Source organism: Danio rerio, chromosome 8, assembly GCF_049306965.1.
Source record: "Danio rerio strain Tuebingen ecotype United States chromosome 8, GRCz12tu, whole genome shotgun sequence".
Lineage (NCBI taxonomy): Eukaryota > Metazoa > Chordata > Actinopteri > Cypriniformes > Danionidae > Danio > Danio rerio.
This window is the reverse complement of record NC_133183.1, coordinates 34831236-34858669: the sequence shown is the minus strand read 5'-3', so window position 1 is coordinate 34858669 and position 27434 is coordinate 34831236. Positions and strand designations below refer to the sequence as shown.

The following is a 27434-nucleotide window of genomic DNA, read 5'->3' as shown; positions in this document are numbered from 1 at the left end:
CAATTATTGAAAATTGCGACGACGTGGGGCCCCCTAATCATGCGGGGCCCCCTCTGCGGTGCGTGCCCTGCGGGCCCATCCGCTACGCCACTGCTAAAATGGCAGCATCATCTGAGATTTTAATAACGTAATTATTAGAATAAGAACGTCTACATGCATCTGTATACAAAGTGAACAAAACCGGTGAGCTAACACAGCCCTGTGGAGCTCTCGTGCTCAGAAATGTTGGCTCAGATAGTGTTCCATCAACACTAACCTGCTGTCTATGATTGGTTAAACAAGAATAATACCAATTTATTAATAATAGATGATGAACGTCATTCAGGTTTGAAATGAACCTATGGTGCGTAAATGATGACTGAAAATTCAGTTTGGGTGGACTATTCAAATGTAATACTATTCTTTTCAGTTACAAATAAAGTATGAGACCTGATGAACCTATGAAATTGAAAGTAATTTTAAAAATGAACCTGACCTAGACAGCGATGCCCCACTAGCTGATATCCTGGATGGCAGGTGCAGCGGAATGAGCCCAGAGTATTGAAACACTGCTGCTGGCATGGGGACACTGCTGATTCTTGACACTCATCCACATCTGAAAGACACGATCTGTCAGTGTACCTTTATCAAATTCCAGATGGTTCTTCAGTTGAAAACAGTTATTTTTGCATTGTCCAGTTTCAGTGAGTTTCATGGAGGAAATCACAATTGTTATATATACATATTTTTTTCTCCATCCATTAAATATCCTTAAGATGAAAATGTAGTTTATTTATTTTTTGACTGATCAGACTAACCTTCACAGCTGGTGCCAACTAAACTGGGTTTAAAGCCCAGTCCACACTTGGCTTGACAGCGATATGTCCCAACGGTGTTCACACACTGCTGGTTGGGGTGACACAAGTGGGAGCCTTGGGAGCACTCGTCAATATCTGAATCACAACAAAAATCATAGTTTCTCAGGTAAAACAGATGCTAGTTTTCATTGCTTTCGTTACATTATTAGATAGCAAATAAAGCAATATTTCTATGCCATGTATTACATAGACAACAAAACACTATTGTCCTACAAAATAAACGGTTTAAGCCTCTTATCACAAAAAATAACAAACGGCTTGACAGAAACTAGCTCAAGCATTTCAGAGGGATTAAAGCAAGTGTGAACTGACCTTTATTCATTAACTGGTTACACCAGTTATTTATTGACATGATCTAATGAACACTAAAGAAGATACTATGGAAATCACTTACAGGTTTTTCAGCGTTCTTCATAATATATTCTTTTGTGGTCCACAAACAAAAGAAACACCCCGTCACCTTAGAATTATAAGGTTCTATTTGAAATTTTTGTCAAAACTGAGTTATTGACATATTCTTATTTAATAACCAGTTATTTACATAATGGGATGTTTTTATAAGTTGTTTAAATTTTAAGACCTTTTCTTTAAAAAAACAAATGTTACACACATACTGTTTCCTATGTAATGCAAAAACTCTGAAGCTCAATATTGTTTGTAGGCTGCGTATAATGCATTCACTGTAAATTATAAAATGCTTATTTTACTACTCTAACAATGTTTTTATCCTAATTGTTACGATCATCAGTGATCTAATGCCTGCGGGTTGCAGGAAAACTACACACAGCTTAACAAACTACAACTCCAACATGCACCTCGCACAGTCGGATTCCTATTTCTGACTGATTACAAACAGTCAGAAGATAGTTATGGACTGATTTCAAGGACTATGAACTCTGCACATACAGACACATTATTGCCGAGTCTTAAACTGTTTAGTGAGCATTACAATGCATTTCCCCTTGCCTTGCAGCATTTGACCCCTTTACTTCATTATTTTGTTTGCCGCCTTTACTTTTGGGAATCGGGATTATTTGTATGCACCTGTTTGTTCCTGTTCCAACCTTTAACTGCAAGATGATTCTTTTAATAAACTACTATTTAATCCTCAACTTTGTTGTCCAGGCGTCCTCACATGACACATGACATATCCTAAAATATTTGTTAAACTATATAATAGTTTATAGATATATTTACAGTGTTTTATGACAAAAACAACAATAAACAACTAAACCTTTTTTAATCATTCTTTCAAATATTTTTTTCGGTTTTAAATGTATGTTAAAAGTGAAAAGATTTATGTAATGTTTAGAGATTTTATGCATAATTACATTAATTAATCTGTATAATCACATCAATTAATTTGTATAAATTACAGTAATAGCCTGTATAATTACAGCAATATTCATTATAATCACATGAATTAATTGGTATGATTACATTAATAACCTGTATAATTACAGAAATAATCTTAAAAATCACATTAATTAAATAATATATATATATTTTTTTTTTTTCAGTAATAATTTTGTAAAATGACAGCAATATTTTGTATAATTGCAGTAATAATTACTAAAATTACAGTAGTTTCCTTTTGATTTTTACTGTTTTTTTACAGTTTAAATACAAAATATCAACAGTAATTAACTGTAATTTAATGAATTTTTAACGTAAAGTATGTTCTGTATTTTTACAGTTTTTGCTTGTAATTTTGTTAAATAGTAACTTTCTATAATTTAACAGAATATCTCTGGAAGCCCTGGAAGTGATGTATCATGATTAGGAGATTTTTTTTTTTTTTTTTTACCTCTTACACCGTTACATGACAGAGTGAATGCAAAATATTTATCATAAACCCCTTCATGTGACTTGTACTCTGCACTCATCACACAGTCAGCAAGAAAATTTTAAGTTTCGAATTTCAACAATGAGCACAGTCATGCAGCAAAACAGGTTCAGCAGATCCTTAAAGATGAAACACTGAGATAATACAATGACCAGGCCACAGTCCTTATCTAAGCTTTAGTAAATCTCTAAAAAAATTCCCGGATAAGAAGTTATGGCTAAGTAAGAGACTTGATATAGCCTCATTTTTTTTTTTAAATAAAACTTCAAATTTTAAAAGATGATTACATTGTTCAGAAAAAAAATTACGTTTTTATAAATTTGTATACAATATTTCCTAAAACACTTACTCACTCAGTTTTCTTTAGCTAAGTTTGTGATTTTTTTTTTTTTCAAGGGTTGCCACAGTGGAATGAACCGCAAATTATTCTGACATATGCCTATCTAGCCACAGCCCAGCACTGACATCACACATGAACTTGTGAACTCTGGTGATGAGAAACACCCATGCAATCACCGATTCACTCACTCTCTCTCTCTCTCACACACACACACACACACACACACACACACACACACACACACACACACACACACAAATAAATTCGCTCCAACATCCAATTCACCTATTGTGCATTTCTTTGCACTCTGGGGGAAACCGGAGCACCGGAAGGAAACCTATGCAAACGCTGGGAAAACATGCAAACTCCACACAGAAATGCCACCTGGCCAAGTCAGGAAATGAATGACAGTGCTAACCACTGAGCCACCATTCCGCCATGCTTCTTAAAAAACAATATTTACAAAAAAAAAATAATAATTCAAATAATGTAGGCCTGACCTTGGCAGCTGTTTGACTCTGTAGAGATGGTGAACCCAGACGGACACGCACAGGAGAAACCACCCATATTATTATTACATGAGTGTGAGCAGGGAGAGTCTACAGCACATTCATCTTCATCTAAGACAGAAAAAATAAACATTCTGATTACACTATATCAGCTTAGTTGTAATATTTTGAAATAAATAAACAAATAAATAAATAAATAAGCTTTTATATCTAGCATGCAGCAGATTATAATTAAAGCGGTTAAACAACATACCGGCACAGTAAGATGCTGTATCCAAGATGAAACCTTTTGGACAGGTCTCCCCATCACCCTCTACATAAAATGTAAATATTGATCAGACATTTTTGAGACAAACAATGGCTAATTAAAAACAACTACAGGCCCATAGCCAGCCCAGTGAAAAGAGTAGTTCTTATTTCTCTAAAAACTGACCTTTTTGCAGTAATTCACCTCGTTTTCTTTTTAATGGAAATACTTTTAGTCACATTTTTAGCTTAGCTTGTCAGATTGTCATCATAACCACATCATTTGTTAGGCAAATAACAAACTGACCAGTACATTCAACTTTGCACAGTCATTTGACCAGACTCACAATTTATTTAGCCTCTCTTGTAGAAAAGTATGTGTGAAAATTCATGGATAGCAACAATAGCCTAATAAGTATTCCAATTCATTTTAATATGGGCCGCTTTTGATGCTTCACACCTTTTTATTGGTCCTTTTTTATTTCAAAAATAAGGTCCAAGATTTAAAAGTTACTTGTAAAATGTTTTCTATATTTAACAACAATACAGTGAAAGATGACCTCACTTATGTCAGATTCTTATGTTTTCTTGCACAGCTGGATGTTGGACTCAAGACAAAGAATTTTTTGAATTGGACAAAACTGAGGTCACACCAAATCAACAGCTGAATGTTAATCCACCATTTACACTTTTCCAAGAGTAGAAGACTTCCATTGTTTTCAAGTCCGCTATGAAAAGTCTGTGGGATGGAATTTTCAGGTAACTGTTTGCCACATCTAGCACAAGAGCTTCAGTTTAATCCTTCATATAATCGCCAGATGCTGTCCGCCGTGCAAGTGACAGCTATGTCAAATTTAACACCACGTACACCATCGCAAACTTGCTTACACTGATTAAACTAACGCTACTAATAAAAAAAACGGTATGGCTATTAACATGTATGCATATAATAAGGTACAGTATGTGTCAAAAGCATCAGTGCAATATCAGACAGCACTTGTGAGAACAGCACAGTTATACCGTTAACAGATTCATTCAAGCAGTGCGTGCAGGGCCGGTGAGCGCTCCACGTATGCTTTGGTTAGTCAGTTCTGTATTAAAAATGTATTTTCTTGTGATAACGGGATTTCGTTGAAACATATTTTCCTTACGCTTGCATATATTTATTAATTTTTATTTTTTTTGTTTGATAAGTGTTGATTTCAAATACAATAAATATGTTTGTATGAAACTTGTAGCAACGGTGCTCATAATTAGTGGGTGCGACTAAATTTTGGCTGATGCGCCTACATTTTTTAAGTTAAGAGCCCCGGTGCTACCAAGCAAAAATGTTAATTTCGAGCCCTGTGATTTACTAAACATTTTAAAGCTAAGTGATTGCAAACGATTTATATTCTGAACTTAAACAAACTAATTAAATTTACTAATGTTCAACTTAATTTGTTTGTTTAAATTTAGCCCAAATAAATTGTTTGCAATCACTAACCCTAAAAATATTTACTAAATCCAATGAATCCTTTGTTTCTGTCACCGACTTGGTCCCAGTCATTCCCCTCTCTGGCCAGCAGATGTCCTCATCACGGGACTTCTAGACATTACGTCATCCACTTAAACGGACAAGCACACACACCTGTTCCTCATCCCGATAACGACCCACACTCACCTATTTCAGTCACACTCTCACTACAGTTCAGTGCGAAGTCTTGTTTTGCACCCGGCTAACATTACTGAGCGTTTCCTGATCCTTGCCCGCTTTCCCGTTGACAACTTTGGACTGTATCTTGACTCTGTCTTGCCTGCCCTGAACACTAGCCTGCATCCTGACTTTGATCCGCCAGCCCTTCGACTAACTACAACTGTGTTTTATGCGAGTTCGCACACGATTAACATACCTCCTCAGTTAAAGAGCCTGACCTGGTATGAGTAAGGAAGCTGTCATCTTGAAGTCTAGGCTGAGAGTGTAAAGGCTGTAGGTGCCACTTATTCCTGTCAGTCTGAGAAGCTGAAGCAGGGGCCCCTGGCGGCTCTCTGGACCCTCAAAAACCATAGTATGATTGCAGCGCAGGGTAAGAGGAGCCCCGTCCCGAATGTGATTCTGTGTGGACCAGGAATAAAGCTGCCCAGAGCCTGTCTGCACATACGACTCGTCAAACTCCTAATGAAAAGATGTAGAAAAAAAAAAAGGTCAAGAGTCTTTTTCGGAGGAACTGCTCCTTAAGAAGTGTTTCTAGTATTACTTGGAGTCTCTTTTCTGAGTCTCTTTTTGGTAACACTTTATTTTGGTGGTCCATTTGAGTGTTAGTAGACTGTCTGCTTAATATCTGTTGATACTGCTCCTTCAACAGTCATTTAACTCGCTATAAGTAAGCTTGCAAGTACGTCAATTTACACTAACCCAAACCCCAACAGTCTACTCACAATCCAGTGAGAATTAATTAGCATGTAAATGCAATGCAATTTAATTCAACAAACGGACTATCAAAATAAAGTGTGACCCTCTTTTTTTCTGTTGAACACAAAAGAAGATACTTTGAAGAAAGCTAAAAATCTGTAACCATTGACTTCCATAGTAGAAAACACAAATACTATGGAAAGCAGTGGTTACATGTGTTCACCTTTGTCAAAACTCAAAACAGAAGAAAGAAACTCAAACAGATTTGTGACAAGTGAAGGGTGTGTAAATAATGACAGAATCTTCATTATTGAGCAATCATCAGGGAGTTAGGCAATTAAAACTTTTATTAAGAGAAAGATGCAAAAGTGGCAAATTTTCTGGGAAAATTATAAAGGTCTTTATTTCTTCAAATGAAAGCTGTTCTTTTGAATTTCATTCAAAGAATCTTTAAGAACAGGACTTCAATAACTCCAAAAATATTCAAATTCAAATTCTTTTTTGCATTGATAATAATCAAAGACTCATAAACACCTAACCAACATACTGTATCAATATATTAGAATTTTCCAAACAACTAAGTGACACTGAAGACTGAAGTAATGCCTGCTGAGATTTACTTTACACATTTGAGTTTGAAAAACTTACCTGTAGATTGAGATTAGAGGACAAAAGCATAGGAGGAACAAATCCATTGATAACAATATCTACCAACAGAACTCCCTCTCCATCCAGACCTCTTGCCACGTGTGTCAGCTTTAAAATCTCTCCTGTCATTTCAAGACACAACACACATTCAGGATCCACAATGTAATGGTCTCGTCCTCATTTACAGCTACATGTCTTATTAGAGCATTAGCACTGTAACCTGTTTCAAACTCTAGCTGAGATTCCTGTCTGAACTGCCCTTCAGTGATGGAGAAGCCATTCTGGGTTTCCTGTGTTTGATACACTGTTGTCCAGTATACCGGGGCAAATACAGACACAAGCACTCGCAACAAAGGACCTGTAAAGGAGGTAGAAATAATATAAAATAAATAAATGATCAAAATGTTTTGTTCAAAAATAAGAATAATAATTAATGATAGTAGAGAAAAAATAATGGCATTTGATTTTTCAATGATGAACATTGTAGATATTTGAAAAATGATGCTATCAGAATACAAATAAATAGGATAAGACTTTCATGTCAGGATATGTAGTTCAATTACCAAAACATTTAAGACTGACACTTTACTTCAAGGTGTCCTTGTAATTTTTAATTATTTTCAGCTTGTAACTATTTAACATTTTGATATTGTTTTGACAAATTCCTGTTAATCTATATGGCATGTACACTACCTGACAAAAGTCTTGTCGCCTATCCAAGTTTTAGGACACACAAAGAATAACTTGGCTTCTAGTTTATCATTGGTATCAGAAGTGGCTTATGTGAGAGGCAAAGGCCTCTAGATTATGCTTATTTTACCAAAAAAAAAAAAAAAAAAAAAAAAAAAAAAATATATATATATATATATATATATATATATATATATATATATATATATATATATATATGATCATGTCTAGATTTGTAATTATTTAATTAGGACCGTAAGAGTTGACTTTGCTTAGACAAAGGTCTTGTCACGTAACAGAGATAATGTACTGTATATAATATAAAGTCGTGGTGCAGTGAAAAGAGAATGAATATTGTGTATGACTCCCATGAGCTTGGAGGACGGCTTCCATACATCTCTGCAATGACTTAATGTTTATGTCTGGTGACTGGGCTGGCCAATCCTGCAGCAGCTTGACCTTCTTTGCTTTCAGGAACTTTGATGTGGAGGCTGAAGTATGAGAAGGAGCGCTATCCTGCTGAAGAATTTGCCCTCTCTTGTGGTTTGTAAAGTAATGGGCAGCACAAATGCCTTATTGCCATCAACTCTGCAGATCTCTCGCACGCCCCCATACTGAATGTAATGAATGTAACCCCAAACCATGATACTTCCTTTACCAAACTTGACTGATTTCTATGAGAATCTTGGGTTCATGCTGGTTCCAATAGGTCTTTACAAGTATTTGTAATGATGCAGTTGAACAGATGATTAATCAGAAAAATCTACCTTCTGACATTTTTCCAAATAAAGTCAAGTTGCTCTTACAACTGGGATCGTCGACAAGACTTTTGTCAGGTGGTGTATATTATAGATCACTCACCAACACTTGGAGGAATGTTTTCAACATGGGCCTCCAGGGTGCTGGTGCCCTCCAAATCATTTTCTGTGATATTGGCTTCTAGATATGCCACCCCAAACTCCTTCTCATTGACCATGCCTATCAGACTGCCCCGTGCACGCCGTGGAGACTCTCCTACCCAACAGAGCAGAAAGACATTAGTCAGGGTTCTTGTAGTGTGTACCATAAGAGAAAGTTTGAAGTATATTTTACAACAAATACACCATCAATGCTTCACTTTATTGCATCATTATTGTTTTCTCAATTCACCTGGACAGAGTGAGGCCTGACATTTCCTGGAATCTACATTTGGACCCTCACACAATGGGCCGCCGTAGGCTGGTGGTGGATTGTTGCAAAATCTGATTCGTTCCTGGATGCCTTGACCACAGGTGACGCTGCACGGGCCCCACTCCTCCCAGTTTGAGTAACCACCAGGGACTGAAAAACACAAGAGAATGTGAAATATCAGAATATGCATCTACATTAGATCAGTTATCCTAATATAGATGAGCTCTAATAAAATTGCTACCTTGTACTTTCAGTGATATTGTTCTTTCTGCAGCACCTGCCTCACTTTCAGCAACACATCTATACTCTCCTGAATCTCCAATCTGGAAAACAGATATATTTAGGTCTCACATGCATTATTTGATCAAAATCTGGTCAAACAGCTTATGACAACTTCTAGTATTAAATGTTAAAAGTCCTAAATGTTGTAGGCATTGCTTTCATCATAAAGTACTACTTACTATGGCACTGTAAAGAGCCAGAGAGCCATTACGGAGGGGATGAAACCGCAAAGATCCGAGTAAGGGCTGTCCGTCTTTGTGCCAGCGAAGGGAAGGGACAGGATCGCCGCTGACTGCACAGTCCAGCATGGCTGATTTTCCTTGAATTACAGTCTGTGAAGTGTGGGCTTCCCCTCTCAGCACAGGAGGCTCTGGAAGAACACAATGTAAACAGTAGTGGTCAATACCTGTATTTTCAACATCTGTTAAAACTCTATGATTGTCGTGTTTCACCTGTCTCTCTGCTCTGTCTAGAAAACATCTGACTGGACACTTCCAACTGATTGCTTGCTTCTCATAGGCCTACAATATTTTAAAAGCTGTGACATAACTTCCTTGGCGGCCATCTTGTTTTGGTCACTAGCTTTGTGTTCTTTTTTTGTGTAACTAGCTTTGTGTTAGTTATTTTGGCCTTGTAAACTCCTGAATTTAAACCCCAATAAAATTTCATTTTTTCTTGTGTTATATTGTGCACCATCCTAGACGGTGCATGACAATAGTTTTTAAAACAATAGTTTTAAAAATAGTTGGATACATATCAACAACGCTGCAGAATCAAACACATTTAACACAGAATAAAATGAAAAAAAAAAACACATTATAAAGCACAGTGTAACACAATAAATTTAAATACATTAAGGACCAAACATTTTGATTTAAAAAATTTGCCTAGACATAGTTGAATTATAAGAGTTGAGTAGTAGATGGAAATGACAGACCAACAGGACAATTAGAACTGTTATATTCAACAGTAATTTGACTGTAACATTGCACAAGGGATCAATAATTTGCATGTCCCAGGCTGTGCTTGATTGGCCACAATGTTTCCTAGATAGATTACGACAATGATGAATTTTCCCTTATTTTTAAAACTGTAAAAACTTATTTTAACTTGCTTTGTACGTGGGACTCTTATTTTGAAAAAGGGAGAAGCAGGGAGACTAAAGTCAGTTTATATTGGTTTCTATCAAAATGGTCACTGGTAGCGCTGGTCTGCATACACTTATTGAAAACAATTTTTAGTATTTTAAAAGATGTGGCACAGCACTGCATGTCTGGCGTGTGATGGGCTTAAATGAGTAGGTCTCAGCCCACTGTCTGATCACGAATGTGCCTCACTGAAAAAACATAAGTTCTGTTTAAATGTATCTTTTGTTATTTTAACATGCATATTGTGAAACTTTTATAGTATGTTTGTAATTCAACAACAAACACACGTAAATTGCTAGTAAAAAACTTTTATAACACATTTATGCACCGTGTCATATCACTCAGCTCTTAGTGTGATTTGTCTTGTCTTGAGTGCAAGGACATTCATATATCTGTTTATGTATAAATTTATATTAATTCCTTACTATGTTTTCATATATGTTAATAGCTTCAAAATACAAATCTACATACACCTTGTCCCTTTTATTGAGAATAATTATGATTTAGACTATATTTATCCACAAATAAACGCAGGAGCAAATTATGCTACCCCAAAAAGGTAGCACAGTCACTCATTATAGCTACAATTGAACTCTCCACTCACTTGAATGATTTTACAAGGCATCTACTCAATTTGTTATAATATTTTTTGACAAATGAAATATGATTATTTCACATCTGTTTATTTTAGAGTACATCATTGTGTGTGTTTTAGTGTGAAAGAGAGGGAAAGCACAGATGAGATGCAGAGCACCATAGCTAGTGGTGTAATGGATCACAAATCTCACGATTCGAATCACATGGTTTTTGAATCACAGATCAGACCATTTTTCGGATCAGCAAAACAGGGAGGAGACAAAAGCAAATTTGCTTTTCATTTATACAAAATAGCACTGCAAAAACCATTGGTTTTAACTAACATAATTTAGAACCTTTATTTTATTAAAAATAAAAACCAAAAAAGAACCAGCTAAAAAAAAGGAAAATATTCAAAAACAAAAAAATGTTTGCTACTGTTGCTGATAATGCTAAATATATAGAAATCTAACATCTTGTACAACATATTATATTTATTTTCAATTAATGATTCAACAATTCACACATAAAACTTCATGTTTGATTATAGGTGTATAATTTTTGAAATCCTATTCAGTGACATAATTTGATGTGAGTTTGTTGCCACCAACTGGTTACATAATGTGATTGCTACAACATTCACCAGCTTCAAGTTATTTAACTTTATTTAACTTATTTAACACCGTTTCATTAAACGGTGATCTAAGTCTTTACCACAAACATCAGTGTTTATATCTGAACTATAAACTCTTCTCCCAGTAATTCTATGTTTTTAATTGTTTGTTACTAACTGAATTTTTTTTTATATCTGAATCCCCCTCGATCAAACACGGATTTGACAGCAGCACTTCGAAGGATTAATAAACATGTGCAAATTACATTTATCATTCATTATGCGTGGGTTTGAATAGAGATCACGATCTTTAAATGTTTAATTGTGCAGCTTTACACCGAATACATTAATGCAGGCTAAACAAACAGTGACAGAAAACAACTTTAATTAATAACCTGAGAAAGCATTTAGGATTTATTCCGTCATCATTATATTTTACAGGGAAGCCAAAATGCTTTCATACACGTTATTTGAATGACGCTGGAGGCGATCTCTCTGCAATTATCATAAATGCTGGATTAATCTACAAGTTAAAAAAAAGTTATTAATCTGCGGGTCAAGCGCACTCTGAACCGTGGGTTGTGATCTGTATGGATCAACCGTGATCCGTTAGACTCCTAGTCATAGCAAAGTTTATTGATTTTCACAAACGTTCCAAATATTGTCAAAACTGAGCTTTCATTCTAGGGGTCATGTCTGAGGTTATAAACGGACATAAAACTGTTTCTGGAGATGTTGTTTTACTTACCTAAACCATATATACCTACTATGTAAATATTGGAACCATTTAATGTATTTAACCAAAGCACTCTGTGGCAGCTTTAAGACCCAGCAGAAACCCCGATTTTTAGTCAAGATTTTAGTCAAGCAATGTAACACTTAAAAATTCAGCAGTTTTTTTCTACATACCTCTAACACGCACAAATGAGAGAGCCCGTATGAGTCCAACAGTGTTCTCTGCAATGCAGGCATAGGTTCCCCCATCGCTGACGGTGACATTGTCAAAGATCACTGAACTTCTGCCTGTTTCATCAACACTTGCACCTGTGGTTAAAAATGAAAGTATTCTTCAGTTCCTGAAAAAATAACTTGTCAAAAGAATGCAGATAATGCGGCCCTCTCATACCAGTATAGGGCCTGTTGTTGGCAGTCCAGGTTATGGTGGGTGTTGGAGTACCCTCAGCATGGCAGGACAAGCTGAGACTCTGACCTTTATTCAACGTCACATCACCAGGTAACTCTTTAAATGCTGGTCTCATGTTGACAGTCAGGCGAATGTCCCATCGAGCCGATCCTGCGGTGTTAGTTGCTACACATGTAAACAGACCTGCATCACCAGCCTGCAAATTTACAAAGTCAAGTCACTTTTATTGTTGAACTGTTTCAAAGCAGCTTTAAAGTGAAAACAGACAAAGTAATATTATGATGAGGGCTTATTTTCATGCAGCTCATTTAACACACTGCACACACTGACCTCTGCCCTTTCGATAATCAGGCCTCCTGACTCTCTGAGAGTAAATTTGCCGGGCATGTTTGACACCGAGACCCCCTTTTTCTCCCAGCTCATCCTGGGCTCAGGAACACCCTGTGCTGCACACGGCAGCATCACTCGCAAGCCCTGCATGACAGATATCTCTGACTGACCAACAAAAATCTGCGGTGGGGCTGGAGAGAGGAGAGGTACAGCAAATCTTACAAAAACAGGAACAACAATGTCTACAGTAATTTAGAGACTGTAGTTTGAGAATATGGTGTAATTTAATGTTAAATATTTTCAAGCATATGAATGTTTTATGTATTTACAAAATAAATTCATACATTCCATAAGGGAAGTCCTGAAGGCAAAAAGGGGTCCAACCCATTATTAGTAAGGTGTACCTAATAAAGTGGTCGGTGAGTGTACACAATCATTTAAACATGAATAATTAAGAATTTACTTTATGCATGTGTGTGTTTTTTAAAAGAAACAATATACTTTTATTTATTAAATAGCCTATAAATTAATATTAAAGCTGTTTATTTAATAAATTAATATCATGATTTTATATATTAATATAATAATTAACTCAAATTATAAATCGTTATTTTTTATTTTTACATTTATGTAAACTCTGTCAATTCTTTTTCTCTGTCAATTTACATTTCAATTATTATTATGTATGATATATGTATTTTTTTAATTGTTAATGTTAACACTTATATCATTATTTATATATTTTAATTACAATTTATTATATTAGTATAGTCACTATATAACTGTCAAATTATTTTGTTAGAAAAAAGTACAAATTTGTTATGTTAATAATTTATTTGTAATAATTCCAATTAATACCCGTTCTTTTATTGACAAAAATAGTTCCTGTTTTATGTATAAATCTCAAAATAATTGTAGAAACTTTTGCTTAAAAAAGAATATATTGCAAATAGAAGAAAAAATGTTTCATATCATATTAAGTGCAAATTTTAAGTGCATCTTCACCAGTGAGCAATCATCAACTGAAAAAAAATCCAGATTAATATCTTTTGTATAAGACATACAGTGCTTCTCCTGGTATCGTGTGTAACTCACTATGCAAAATGAGTCTGACATCATGGCTTGCTCTGCCGACGCTGTTTCGAGCTGAGCAGGTGTATATTCCTGCATCACCACGTTGAGTAGCAGTGATGTGAAGGCTGCCATTGGAGAACAGTCTCAGGTGTGAACTGTCAACCACTGGTCGCCGATCTCTGTGCCACGTCACCTCTGGTTTCGGCTGACCGTCTGCCACACAATCCAGACTGACTGGCTGACCGAGAACCACTACGTACTCCAGACGAGGAACAGACAACACTGGAGGGACTGGCAACCAAACATATACTTCAATACCTGGTTTGAGGTACAGCTTTAGAAAGTCAAAATCATGAATCGAACATCCAAATGATCTCAATTTGCTTTCTAATATCATTTGTTAAAAACATTCACGTTGCCACAGAAGTATAGGAATGACAGCTACAGTACAATAAAAATTGGCATTTAAAGTATTAGTTCACCCAAAAATAAAATTATGTTATTATAACTCATCTTCATGTTGTTTCAATCCCCTGAGACCCTTAATCATTCATCTTTGGTACGCAAATCAAGAATTGTTTGATGAAATTCAAGAGCTCCCTCATCCTTCATAGACCATGCCTGTCAACCCTCCTGTTTTTATTGGGATTCTCCCGTATTTTACAGTTCTATCCTACCATCATTCCATAAAGGAATTTTTCCATATTTCTCCTGTATTTTCTCTCTGTTTATGAAGGGTGGCAATACACATTAAAGAGCCGATCCTCCCTGTACGCAACCCATACCATCAAACCAACAGGGGATGCCCCTTGCTCTTAAATGTGAGTCTGTTCTGTTCTGTTCTGCTTTATTTAGGCATGAAAATATTTTGTGATAAATATGAAAACGGACGGATTTCCTTCATTTCCTTTATAGGCGCCGTCGCCTTTCCAATACAATCCTCAAAACAGTCAAGTAGAGGTGCGTGTCTGAAAGCTGACGTGATCCATAGTGATACATAGATGCTCATTCCCAAACTGATTCTTTACACGCGATTTGATTCGGAACAAAAGTCTGGGTTTTGGGTGCATGTTTAAACAGACATATACACATAATTAATAATAACATCTAAAGATGTTGATCTTGGTGGGTTTTCTTTCAAACAACTAAATTTGTCCTAAATGAGCATTTATGAACAAAAAGTTAGGAAAGCAATCGGATGCTTTCATATAACATTTCATCATTGCATTTTTAAAGTGACACCTCTGTTACTTAATCAAACGAAACATCTAAACGATGGATTCATTTGTTGCTCTTTTAATCAGAATGAGTAAGTTATAAAGTGAAGGAAAGATTAATGAGATTTAATAACTTTCAATTTCTTTATAATAGCTATTAATTTTAATAGTCTAAACTGTTTGCTAAGTTATTTGCAGCTTTTCTAATGTATACTAGTCTATTTATTCTATCCTTTGTAAATAATAATAAAACACATTACTGACCATTTAACTATATGTTTAGACAGCTCCAGATAAACAAATTTAGTAATTTGTGGATTTTTTGGCCCTGAAGAGGGGTGGGGGGGGGGGTGTATAAGCATATCCCTCATTTTCACATCCCAATGTTGACAGGTATGCCATAGACAGCAATGATCACAGGACACTACAGTCCAGAAAAGCCAAAAACATTGTAAAAAAAAAAAAAACATTCCATGGGTCTTCAGAGGTTCAACTGTACCCATATGAAGCTCCATGAACACTTTAGTGGAAAAAAAAAACTAATCCGTAAATGAGACTAGGCTATATCATCTCTTTGTCAGGTCAGGGGGCAGTACGATTGCCAGTATGATGCATTGCCATTAGAGTCAGCCACACAACATGAAAGTGTTGCATTTTCTCTAGTAAATCTGAGCTGTTGCGCAAGTCATTGGAACACAAAGTCATTTTTACTATTTTTCGCCACACATAATAGTTAGCAGAGCCTTGAATGATTACAGTTGAACCACTGAAGACACATGAAATGTTTTTGGTTTACTTTTTGGACTTTTAATAACCTTTGATTGAGGACAAGCATCTCTCAGATTTCATTTCATGAGTTCACCTGCTTAATCAATTGCATTAACATGGTAAATGATTTTAGCATTGCTTTTCTGAAGTGGGGGCCTAAGCTATCGACCCCTGAAGAGAGCTCAAACCTCCTGTCCCCAAAGGAGGCTTGAGGCTTGACTGCTCCTCATATAGACATGTGATGATTGACTGACTCATCTGCTGATCAGGCTCCTCCTGAATTAAGTTAGGGACTTAATCTAAAATATCTCAATTTGTGTTCCGAAGATGAACGAAGGTCTCAGGGGTTTGGAACATCACGAGGGTGAGAAATAATAACATAACTTTCATTTTTGGAGTGAACAAACCTATTAAACTTGACACTTCAAATGATTGCAACAATGTTACATTATGCCAAATAGTGTCGATACACAATTAAGAATGTATGTGTCGCTGCATAATTCAAGAGAATAAAAAATGCTGATTCATCTAGAAATGAAACATGACACCTGTATGAGTGAATCATTAAATCATTCAGTCAAACTGAGATTAAAATAATTACATTTATTCAATAACATAAAAATAGGCAGCACAGAGGCTCAGTGGTTAGCACTGTTGCCTCACAGCAAGGATTCACTGGTTGGAGTCCCGGCTGGGTCAGTTTGCATGTTCTACCCATGTTCGTGTGGGTTCATTTTGCTGTGACCCCTGATAAATAAGGGGCTAAGCCAAAGAAAAATGAATGAATGAATGAATGAATGAATGAATACACATAAAAATAAAATACATAAAATAATTAAATGATTCTAATAAAAATGAATTTGTTTTATTATTTTGTTAAATTTTCTCTGTAAATTTGTGGATTCATTCCATCCAGAATCGTGCTATACTCTAGCTTGAGGTTTAGATACAAAAATGTGACACACCTTGTAATATAAGCTGGGTTTGTGCCAAAGCTGTTCCTGCTTCATTCTGTGCTAAACACTGATATGTTCCTGCATCTCCAAGAGTAACACGTGAAAACTTCAGAGCTCCATTGGAGAGAACCGCCAGTCTGTGACCTGAAAATTACACAGAGCCACGGCACGTTTATCAGAGAATCTTCTACTAATAATACTTGAGGCACAAATATATTACTTGCTGTGCTTATATAACAGAATGTAAAAGTAGCTCATTAATATTTCCTTTTTATAATGCCACTGACAATTTTCTGATGTGTCTCTTTAAATTACACACATGGATGACTGTACATTATTTTTACAAATTATTGTATATAGCACATAATAATTACTGGCATTATATAAATAATTAAAAATAAATATTATTTAAAATGATAATTTAAAAAACAAATTACAAGACCTCAAAAACCAAACAAAAATTAATTAAATATACTAGCAAAAAGTAAAATAGATACAATATAATAACTATTAACCAGGCTCCTTTCAAAAACATTAAATATTTTACTAACTTATTAGACTTATTTCATATTATTTATGTTTTAAGGTAAGTTTTAAGGTAAACCAGCACAAAACAATTTTAATAGCTCAATCAACCTGAAAAAGGTTTGATGGCTGTTTCATATGCATTTATTTTTTTTGACCTTATTTGTAGTTTTATATAAAGCCTGCCAATCACTTTACAGCAGATACAGCTCCAAGATCTTTAGTTTGAGGTCAAACCTGCAACCTTGAGGTCAAACTGTTCTCTTAACTAGTTTCAATCACTAGGGCACAACCTGACCAACCTGTGGCCACAGGAACTCCTTCTCGCTGCCATGTGATGGTGGGTCTGGGGAATCCCTGCACTTCACAGGGCAAAACCACTGAATGATGTAACACCACCTGAACCTCTTCTGCCATAGGCCTGATCTCTGGCGGTTCTGAAAACACACACACAAAAACACAAACCAAAATTTGGTTATCACATGTTCCATGTGAGCTTTTCAATCACAGGACAATTTTAATAAAGTGAGACATTGCAGACATTTTTTTAATCATGTTTTGTTTATTATGAAGCTTGCTGGCAGTCTAATGAAAAAAAAGGTAACACTTTACTCGAAGGTGTCTTCAAAATAAATTTTATGCATGCTTATGACAACTGTCATTAAGTGTCATTCCCTCAGTTCTGTAATTTTAAATATAAATATGACATTTTTTTTAAATGTCTTTGTTATGACAACTCTGTCACAATCTCCAGTGATCCAGTCTAGGCAGATCATTGGTGAACTACATACAGTATGTCACCTTTACGAACTACAAATCCCATCATGCCGTTTTACACACACCAGTCAGCAATCACCGCTGATGACACACGCAGCTGAAGCATGTGATTAATGATAATTGGGAATTTTTATACACCACACACACTAGCTCTTTGCTGAGTCTTTGTTTGCTGTTGCTGTTTGTTGTATCGAGTGTTTCTAGCTCTTAGCTTTGCTTGTCATGTTTTTGACCCAAGAATTGTCTTTTTGTTGTATGCTTTTTTGCCGCCTGTACTGACATTATGTCGGTTTTATGACCATGATTTGGATGGCCAGTATGTTTCTGTTTTGCTCCTGTACTGACCATTGCCTGCCTTTATGACTAACCTTATTGAACTGAAATTGGATCCTTACTTTTGTTGTCCTCAACGTGCTCCTGCATGTGACAGACTCGACATAAGCAAATACATAATAACCTGTCTTTGTCATGACGACATTACCATGACAACAAAACTTGTCATAAAGCGATTATAAACGTGATTGCAATTATAATTGTGTTATGAACTTTTCTGATCACTTTTTAAGTGGAACTAAATCAATTTGTCACTAAAATTTCTCATTATGATTAGTGTCATTACTCAACTGACAAATAATTTTATAACAATATTTTTATAACAATATTTAATGACATTTTATGACAACATTTGTACCGGTGCAATTGAGGTCATTAAAAATATTAATGACGGTGTTATAAAATTAATGACACAATTATAATGGCCTTATGAAAATGAGTTTATTTACAGTAATGTTAGTATTGGTAATATCTGAACTATGGAGCTATAAAAAGAGAATGTCCCTCTGTACAAACCTTTGACTCGTTGATTTGTGTGTTAGAAATCAAGCCAAATTAGGACATATTAAATCTATGTCATTCTTAACATGATCAATTAACTGAGGAAGTATGATGATACATATATATCATTTTTTTATTCACATGCAGTGTTTTCCATTATTATTTCTGTCTTACCCTGTACAGTAAGAGTAACATGTTTATAAGCCACACCAACAGGATTACGAGCAGAACAGGTATATTTGCCAGCATGACTAGGAGTTGCAGCCAAGATCTCCAGCGCTCCTGTATCACAATGAAACAAACACAGTGACATGATGCAGTATTAAATATCAGTAACAGCGGGTGGGGTTTTCAGGAATAGTGGGTTATTGTTGTCTCGCATCTGACCTGTGGGCAGTACACGATAACTACCACCTCGAGCACCCAGCTGCATCCAGTTCTTGTTCCAGCTAATGACAGGCTCAGGACGTCCCGTAGCATGACATGGCAACACCACGGGAGACATTTTAACTGCCGTAACACTGCTGACATCATCTTTAATCACAGGGGGAACTGTGAAAACAATGAATTATGTTCATTCAATGAATACACACAGACATTCAATATGAATCATATTATTCATACAGTATATGTACAAAGAATAAGTCATATACTGTAAGTACCGTATTTTGGACATTTAGTTAATTCTTCAAAAAAAAAAAAACTATAAATTTTGAAAAAGAAAAAATAAATCCAACTGATATAAAACTACAGATATTAAGTTTAAATAATTTTGTTACCTAATATATGTAAAATATGAAATACATTTACATTTAGTCATTTAGCAGAAACTTTTATCCAAAGCGACTTCCAAATAAGGACAAGGAAGCAATTTACACAACTATAAGAGCAACAATGAATAAATGCTGTAGGCAAGTTTTAGGTATGTAAAGTGTAAGACGCAAAACCATTAATAATAAATATTTATTTATTTATTTATTTTTTGTAGTACAGTTAGCGGTGGAGCCAGAGAGGAAATTGCAGATTAGGAAGGAAAGTGGAGACTAAATAGTTGAGTTTTTAGTCGTTTCTTAAAGACAGAGAGTGACTCTGCCGTGATGCAGTTAGGGAGTTCATTCCACCAACTGGGCAGATTTAAAGCGAGAGTGAAAGTGAAAAGTGTTTTCTTCCCTCTATGGGAAGGAACTACGAGGCGATGTTCATTCACAGAACACAAGTTTTTGGAGGGCACATCTGAAGACGTTTGATAGAGTTAGCTGGAAGCCCAGCTGGAAGAGAGTTGCAATAGTCCAGTCTGGAGAGAACAAGAGCTTAAACAAGAGGTTGAGCTGCATGATCAGATAGGAAGGGTCGGACCTTTCTAATGTTATAGAGTGTGAATCTGCAAGATCGAGCAGTTCTAGCAATGTGGTCAGAGAAGTTTAGTAGGTTATCAATCGTTACTCCAAGGCTTTTCACCATTTTGGATGCAGTAATGGTTGCCCCATGCATCTGGATTGAAAAGTTATGATGTAGAGTTGGGTTGACAGAAACTTCAAGCATTTCTGTTTTCACAAGGTTAAGCTGAAGATGATGATCTTTCATCCAGTGTGAAATGTCTGACAGGCAGGCTGAGATGAAAGCCGGAACCGAGGGATCATCAGGGTGAAAAGAGAGGTATAGCTGGGTATCATCAGCATAGCAGTGATAGGAAAGTTTTTGACCCCAGTATGCTACAAGCCGAAAATAGGTATCATTGGAAAGACACTTTAAGCTCTACTATGGTTCATCTCGAAAATCATGGAAAGTTTCATGCTCAAAAATATAAAAAGTTATACATTATGAAGTAATGAGATTTTTTTGTATTTATTATTTGTTTTTCTATATACAAACACAGGAAAATATTAATTTAATGACCTAGAAAAAAGATGCCTTGAAAGCCAAAAATATCATGAATTATACATCAAATTTGATGAAGGTGGCATGCAAAATAGTTTTCTGACTGAGGCCATATCGGTGTCCTTTTTTCCCTAGCTGTCAGAGGCATTTTCTCAAAAATGACCTTCCCAAACTGAAACAGTAACAGTAACAGTTGCTGAATAATTTGGTCTACATTCACAGTTCATGTATCCATCATCCACAGTTTATAATGCTTAAAATGAAATGTAACTTTATTTAAAATATATAATCATTTTAGCTGAAAAAGAATAACAAATTTAATTACAGCTAAAATTAAATTAATACAAAATAACGATTTACTGACACATTTACATGTGACTTAAAAGCATTCAAACAGATTTAGCTGGGGGAGGGGCATAGTACTGTATATGAGCATGAATAGATATTTAATGTGTGTTATCATCCATGAACCTCTTACAGTACCTTGCAGAATGACCTCTATGACTCTTCGCTCTTCTCCAACCTCATTGGTCACTGTGCACTCGAAATAACCCTCATCCTCAGCAGTCGGTGATGTAATGACCAGAGAACCAGAAGACATTAACCTTCAAAACAAAGTCATTTAGTACACACACTTTATTATAAACTATAAATACATTTGTAATTAATTTATATTTGTTAGTAAATAAATAAAATCAATCAATAAAAAATATATAATGAAAAAAATAATGTGTAATATATGTGTTTAAATAAAAAAAACTTATACATATGCATTTGAAATACATATGACAAGACATAAACCAAAAAGCACTGCAACAAACTGCTTTGTGTGAGTGTGTTTGTCAGAATAAAAAAAAAAAATTACATTTTAGAAATATCAATTTAATTTAAATAGTAAATTTGCCAGTAAATATTATTTATTTTGTGATTGCTTACTGTACATATAAAGTAGCATTTCTAACCTATAAGCGCTTGACTGATCCACACTGATAGGTGAGCCATTCCTCCTCCAGCTGACCTGAGGAGCAGGAATACCAGTGCTCTCACAACTTAACACTGCCCTTTGACCTGTGACCACTGTCACATTAAAGGGACCAGGGCTAATCGAGGGCCCGACTGAAAGCAAAAAATGTGGAAAGGAAAGAAAATTAGCCTACATCCTGTCTTAACACTATTTAGGAGTTTGTTAAAACTATCAAATAATTTTAACTTTTAAAGCTCTTTATACAATGCAAGTTGTGTCATAGCAACTATCCTTAGATATTAGGGAATAGTAGAAAACCAGCAATAAAGAATCAATAACATGGAACAAGCTCAGTGATTAGGCACGTTCAGTTCCAAAGAATGCTGAACTTGCATTAGCATTTGCATTATTCAATGCTAATATGTCTCTAATTATTATAGTGTATGTTTTTGCAGTATACCGTAGACTTTAAGGTCCATGCCACGATGGTCTGATCCAGCCTGATTAGACACACTGCAGTAATAACGACCAACATCAGACAGCTGCACTGTAGAAATACGCAAAGATCCCTCTGACAGCAAGGTGAATCTGTGTCAATCAATTAATCAATCAATCAATCAATCAATCAATCAATCATGCAATCAATCAATCAATCAATCAATCAATCAATCAAATGTTATTTTTAAAACACTTTTAAAATCAAAACCAATTGCTGTACAGAAGACTAAAATTCAAATATGACATGAAATACAACTAAACTGCTTAAGAAAATATAAACAAACAAACAAACAAAAAAGCAAACAATGTCAAAGTGCAAAGAGAAAATATATATATATATATATATATATATATATATATATATATATATATATATATATATATATATAAAAAAACAGACAATGAAGAGGGCTGTCTATCAAACAAATCAGAAGTTTAATAACTAGTTTTGAAGCCACTACAGCAAAGGCATGGTCCTCTCTGAGTTTACGCTATGTTTTAGGCCCAATCCCAGTACTACCCCTTAGCCCTTCCCCTTACCCCTCATTTTCATTGTTCACGTAAAGGGGTAGGGGTGTCCCAATTATCTTTAGCTTGAAGATGTAGGTTTAAGAGGATGGGGTAGATACCCCTTCAAATGAAGATTTTTCAGGACCTCACTCGAAACCAAAGGGTAAGAAAATTTCCCAGAATACACCAGCCATAACAACAGGATCGCTGCACCCGAAAGTAAGGAGATCCACAAATTAGTATTTTTTATCATTATTACGAATTTTTACAACAAACAAGCACATGTTTTAATACAGTCATAATCACGTTTGTGTTTTACTGTCATGCTTAAAAAATACCTGCTAAAATAAAAACCATTAAATATCGCTATCTATAATCCATAATCATAACTCCTGTACAGCAGTTCCACAACATTTTGACACTCGATGACGCTCAAATACCCTGTCAGAAAGGTCAAGTGGCTGGGATTGGGCTTTTTACAGTGTCTGCTATAATGTTAATGTTGTTTTTGTGCGTTTATATAAATGAATATGGCCATGATGTAAATGCACAGTACAGTTATGATCTTGTTGCCACATTATTTCATTATGATAACATAATATATGCCTTCAGTAATTTCTTGAAGATAAATAACAAAAAATTACACAACTGGAATAACTACAGCAGTCGCCATCGTCTGATCTCATGAGAAGCAAGAGATTGCAATGACACGACAATGTGTGCAGCTGCTGTAGTGGTGTCCCATTTCTTAGGGGTACATTTTAAAGCCCTTTCCCTTCACACTCGGTTTTAAGGGCCAAGGGGAAGGGGTATGGGCCTTGACACATTCAGAAACAACTGGTCAGCTGACCTGAGAGATTGAGGTGGTGTATATGCATTTCTGAAATGTACAGTGGAAAAAGATTATTTAAGAATTTAAAAACAAATAAAGAAATCTTAAATTGGATCATAAAATGTACAGCCAGTCAGTGAAGTGACACGAAAAAAGAGGAAATATGGTCAAATCTGTGTGTACCAGTAAAAAGACACACTGCAGCATTTGTAGAAGAGAAGAGACAAAAGACCCACTAACCCTCACATTCAGCGAATTACAGTAATCTAGCCAAGTGGTAACAAAGGCATGGATTACTGCCTCAGGCTAGGGAGAAATGGCTTTATTTTGACCAGCTGCCTCAGTTGGAAAACAATGACTACCCTGAGTTGCCAGTCAAGCTTCACGTCAGAGTCATTTTTTACCCCTACTTGGGGATGGTTGGTTTGATGTATTGAGCCAAGGTACCCAAATGGACCAGCATGATTCAAGTAGTGCCCCCATCACTTAGGTTTTTTTTATTTTTCACTAAAACTAAAGAAATTAAGAGCCGGACGTCACGGTGGTGCAGTGGGTGGCACAAACACCTCACAGCAAGAAGGTCGCTGGTTCAAGTCTCAACTGGATTAGTTGCCATTTCTGTGTGGAGTTTGCATGTTCTCCCCGTGTTCGCGTGGGATTCCTCTAGGTGCTCCGGTTTCCCTCACAATCCAAAGACATGTGGTACAGGTGAATTGGGTAAGCTAAACTGTCCGTAGTGTATGTGTGTGAATGAGCGTGCATGGATATTTCCCAGTAAAGGGTTGCAGCTGGAAGGGCATTTGCTCCGTAAAACACATGCTGGATAAGTTGGCGGTTCATTCCGATGTGGAGACCCCAGATTAATAAAGGGACTAAGCCGAAAAGAAAATGAATAAATGAACAAAATTAAGAGCTATCCAGACTCATTATTACTGTTAAGAAAGTGCAGTAGCAGCCTGAAGATATCACCCTTTCTGACTAGTAAATAAATCTGGTTATCATCTGCATAAAAATAAAATGATTAACTATGCTTCTTTACTATTGAATCGAGGGAGAGCAGATAAAAAAAGAAAAGAAGTGAACGTAACCCTGTGCCCTGCTGTATTCCAGAAAAAAAGCGTATTGTCCAATAAATTAAGGGCAGGACTGATGCTGTTTGAAGTTCGAACTTGCCTGTTATTGTGAAGAGGAACTGGGCCTCCATCTTTCCTCCACATGACAGAAGAGGACGGTGCTCCTTCCACCTCACATGGCAGCACTGCATCCTGACCGACATGTGCTATGATCAATGAGCTGCCCTCTCTGATGACCGGTGGCACTACAAAAACATGATCAACATGATGTTTACTTTTTGACAACATTTACATTAAGTCAAGTATCACAAACTAGTTTCAAGTGGAGTATGTAATATGATTGATGTGATATGATATGATATTACATTTAAACTTACATTTTAATACTTTGACAACAAGCAGGAAATGTTCATGGGCCAATGACATCACCATATTGAATTGGTCTATAGGTACTGCTTACTAACAAGGTGACAGTGTCAAATACATTCCTGGCATATATACAGTCTTTTTGGCAATTTTCAAAGTCGTATAAATGAAGATTGTTTTGAAAACATGGTTGTGTAAACGTGAGACTTTTTTAAATGCGAAAGAAAAACGTTTTAGTTGTTGGCCAGCGTTTTGGCCATTTTTGTCAAAAATGAAAGGAAATGTGTCCTGATATCAAATGACGTGGTGCAGCAACATGCTAAAAATAATCCATGTTAAAAGGAGTTTTTGTCCCAACCATCTATTAAAGAAATATAAATGACACCTAGAACAAAGTATTTTGCTTTAATTATCACATTACACACTTACCTTTGTAGATTTTAGAACAGATCATTTTCACAGAACTATAAAGAACATTTTTCTTGAAAAATAATAAAAAAAACTTCAGAAACAACAGTCACAGCCTTTGTTTTTCAATTCTTTTCAGTAGGACTTACTATATTTAGCCTTTAATGGGACAATGATTAAATAAACACATGTTTGCTTAAGTGTTATTGCCAAACCTACAACTTAAAAACCTGCCAAGCCAAGCTTGAGCTACAATATTTCTTTTAGTGCTGACAAGAACAATGTAATATGCAACCAATTTGCTAAAGTAAAAATTCAGTGACTGTTACATGAGTTGCTCTTGGCAACTCAGTGGTTTTTGGACACTCTGTTGTCTTCTGGCCTGCACTACAGAGCACTGATCATAAAAAGTGTAAACACTAGGAATATAGTCTTATGAAAACCAAACTTTGACAAACCTCCAAATTTTGAATGATAGTGTATAGAGTGTGCTCAAGTTATATAGAAAACAGCAGTATAAAGGATTTTAAAAACAAAAAAGTCAAGAGTAAATGCCACAAACTTACAGAGAATCTCTACAGTAAAGAACAGACTAGTGCTGCCAGCAATGTTGGTAACCACACAGCTGTACTGTCCACTGTCATGCATCCGGACATCTTGAATTTCCAAAAACTGTCCACTGGCAATGGACTGAATTCGACCTCCCAACTGAGAGAGACAGAAAAGGCAGATTAACGTTAAATAACAGTTAACAAAATACATTCAGAGGATACATTGATCTGTTCTCACCTGTACTTTGACGTTATCCTTGTACCACTCAATCTCTGGTGGAGGGTCACTGTCGGTTTGACACTCAAGAGTCAAGTGACCTTTGGCTGGAACTGAGACAGTTCTGATGTCATTGGAGCCAAGGAGAGTGGGTGGAACTGTAAGTGATCATGCAAAAACAAAAATCTAATTAAACAGTGTGAACATGGTCCTTGATAGTTAGTATCTATCTGAGGGGTCATTTAACGTTTTCACAAAAAATGGTAAACATTTAAAAATGGTAAACATAGGTGTTTGCAGGACAGAAAGCACATTCTGTTAAACTGAAAGATTTTGATAATGATGAGGTTATACTGTACATGTGCACATCATGTGTTTAGGGGAGTAGAATAAAGTCAAAATAATATACACAACAAGAGTTGATGGAATTGTTGTCTTTGTTCAAGTGTTTGCTAATGCAAACTTGCTAATGCAACTTACATCACATTACAAAAAAAATAGGTTTTATGAGCAATGTTTCTGCCTAATCTGTATTCTTTAAAAGAAAAAAAATAAAACTAGTGATGCATGATATTTCAGATATTTGCCCAATAAGATAATGTATACAATTTTAAATTAATGGATTTATTTTTTCTCCGCAGGTTGGTTCAGATCTGTTGCATGATGCTGTCAGGGCTCGCAAAAGTTCAAAATTCCTGGTACCCATTTAAGCAGGCACTCTTAAGCTTTTAGTAGCCAGAAAAGACTAAATAATAATATTTACTGAATAATAATTATTACATAAATTATCTAGATAAAATAGATGTTAAAAAAGTCATTCATTAGAGTCATTATGTATATATTTGTTAAATAAACTGATATTATAGATATTATATAACTAACTGTATTAGAAAATCGGACTAAATTAGCTCTGAGATCTTTGTTGAAGTCATTATTTGGTGTTAATGAAACATACAGTTGAAGTTATTAGCCCCCTTTGAATTTCTTTTCAAATATTTCCTAAATGATGTTTAACAGAGCAAGGACATTTTCACTGTATGTCTGATAATATTTTTCTTCTAGAGAAAGTTTTATTTGTTTTATTTCAGAATAAAAGCACTTTTTATTATTTTAAAAAATGTCAAAATTATTAGCCCCTTTAAGCTATATATTTTTTTCGATAGTCTACATAACAAACCATTCTTATACAATAACT

At 35.4% G+C, this 27434-nt stretch overlaps 1 protein-coding gene across 1 annotated transcript in view; it reads right to left on the bottom strand.

The window, feature by feature from the left end:
* hmcn2 (hemicentin 2) overlaps positions 1-27434 on the bottom strand; it is a 172742-nt gene that overhangs the window by 21679 nt on the left and 123629 nt on the right. Inside the window, exons 51-75 of the mRNA XM_001920466.9 lie at positions 26261-26397; positions 26038-26179; positions 24798-24942; positions 22245-22372; positions 21783-21936; positions 21304-21425; positions 19330-19494; positions 19117-19224; positions 17634-17768; positions 16816-16950; positions 13887-14156; positions 12792-12982; positions 12444-12657; positions 12227-12361; positions 9160-9350; positions 8940-9021; positions 8678-8848; positions 8390-8542; positions 7059-7196; positions 6839-6960; positions 5713-5953; positions 3806-3865; positions 3544-3663; positions 798-932; positions 476-595 (exon numbers count right to left, since the gene is read on the bottom strand). Of these exons, the coding sequence (XP_001920501.5) occupies positions 476-595; positions 798-932; positions 3544-3663; positions 3806-3865; positions 5713-5953; positions 6839-6960; positions 7059-7196; positions 8390-8542; positions 8678-8848; positions 8940-9021; positions 9160-9350; positions 12227-12361; positions 12444-12657; positions 12792-12982; positions 13887-14156; positions 16816-16950; positions 17634-17768; positions 19117-19224; positions 19330-19494; positions 21304-21425; positions 21783-21936; positions 22245-22372; positions 24798-24942; positions 26038-26179; positions 26261-26397 (3714 nt within the window). The remainder of the gene's footprint in view (positions 1-475; positions 596-797; positions 933-3543; positions 3664-3805; positions 3866-5712; positions 5954-6838; positions 6961-7058; positions 7197-8389; positions 8543-8677; positions 8849-8939; positions 9022-9159; positions 9351-12226; positions 12362-12443; positions 12658-12791; positions 12983-13886; positions 14157-16815; positions 16951-17633; positions 17769-19116; positions 19225-19329; positions 19495-21303; positions 21426-21782; positions 21937-22244; positions 22373-24797; positions 24943-26037; positions 26180-26260; positions 26398-27434) is intronic.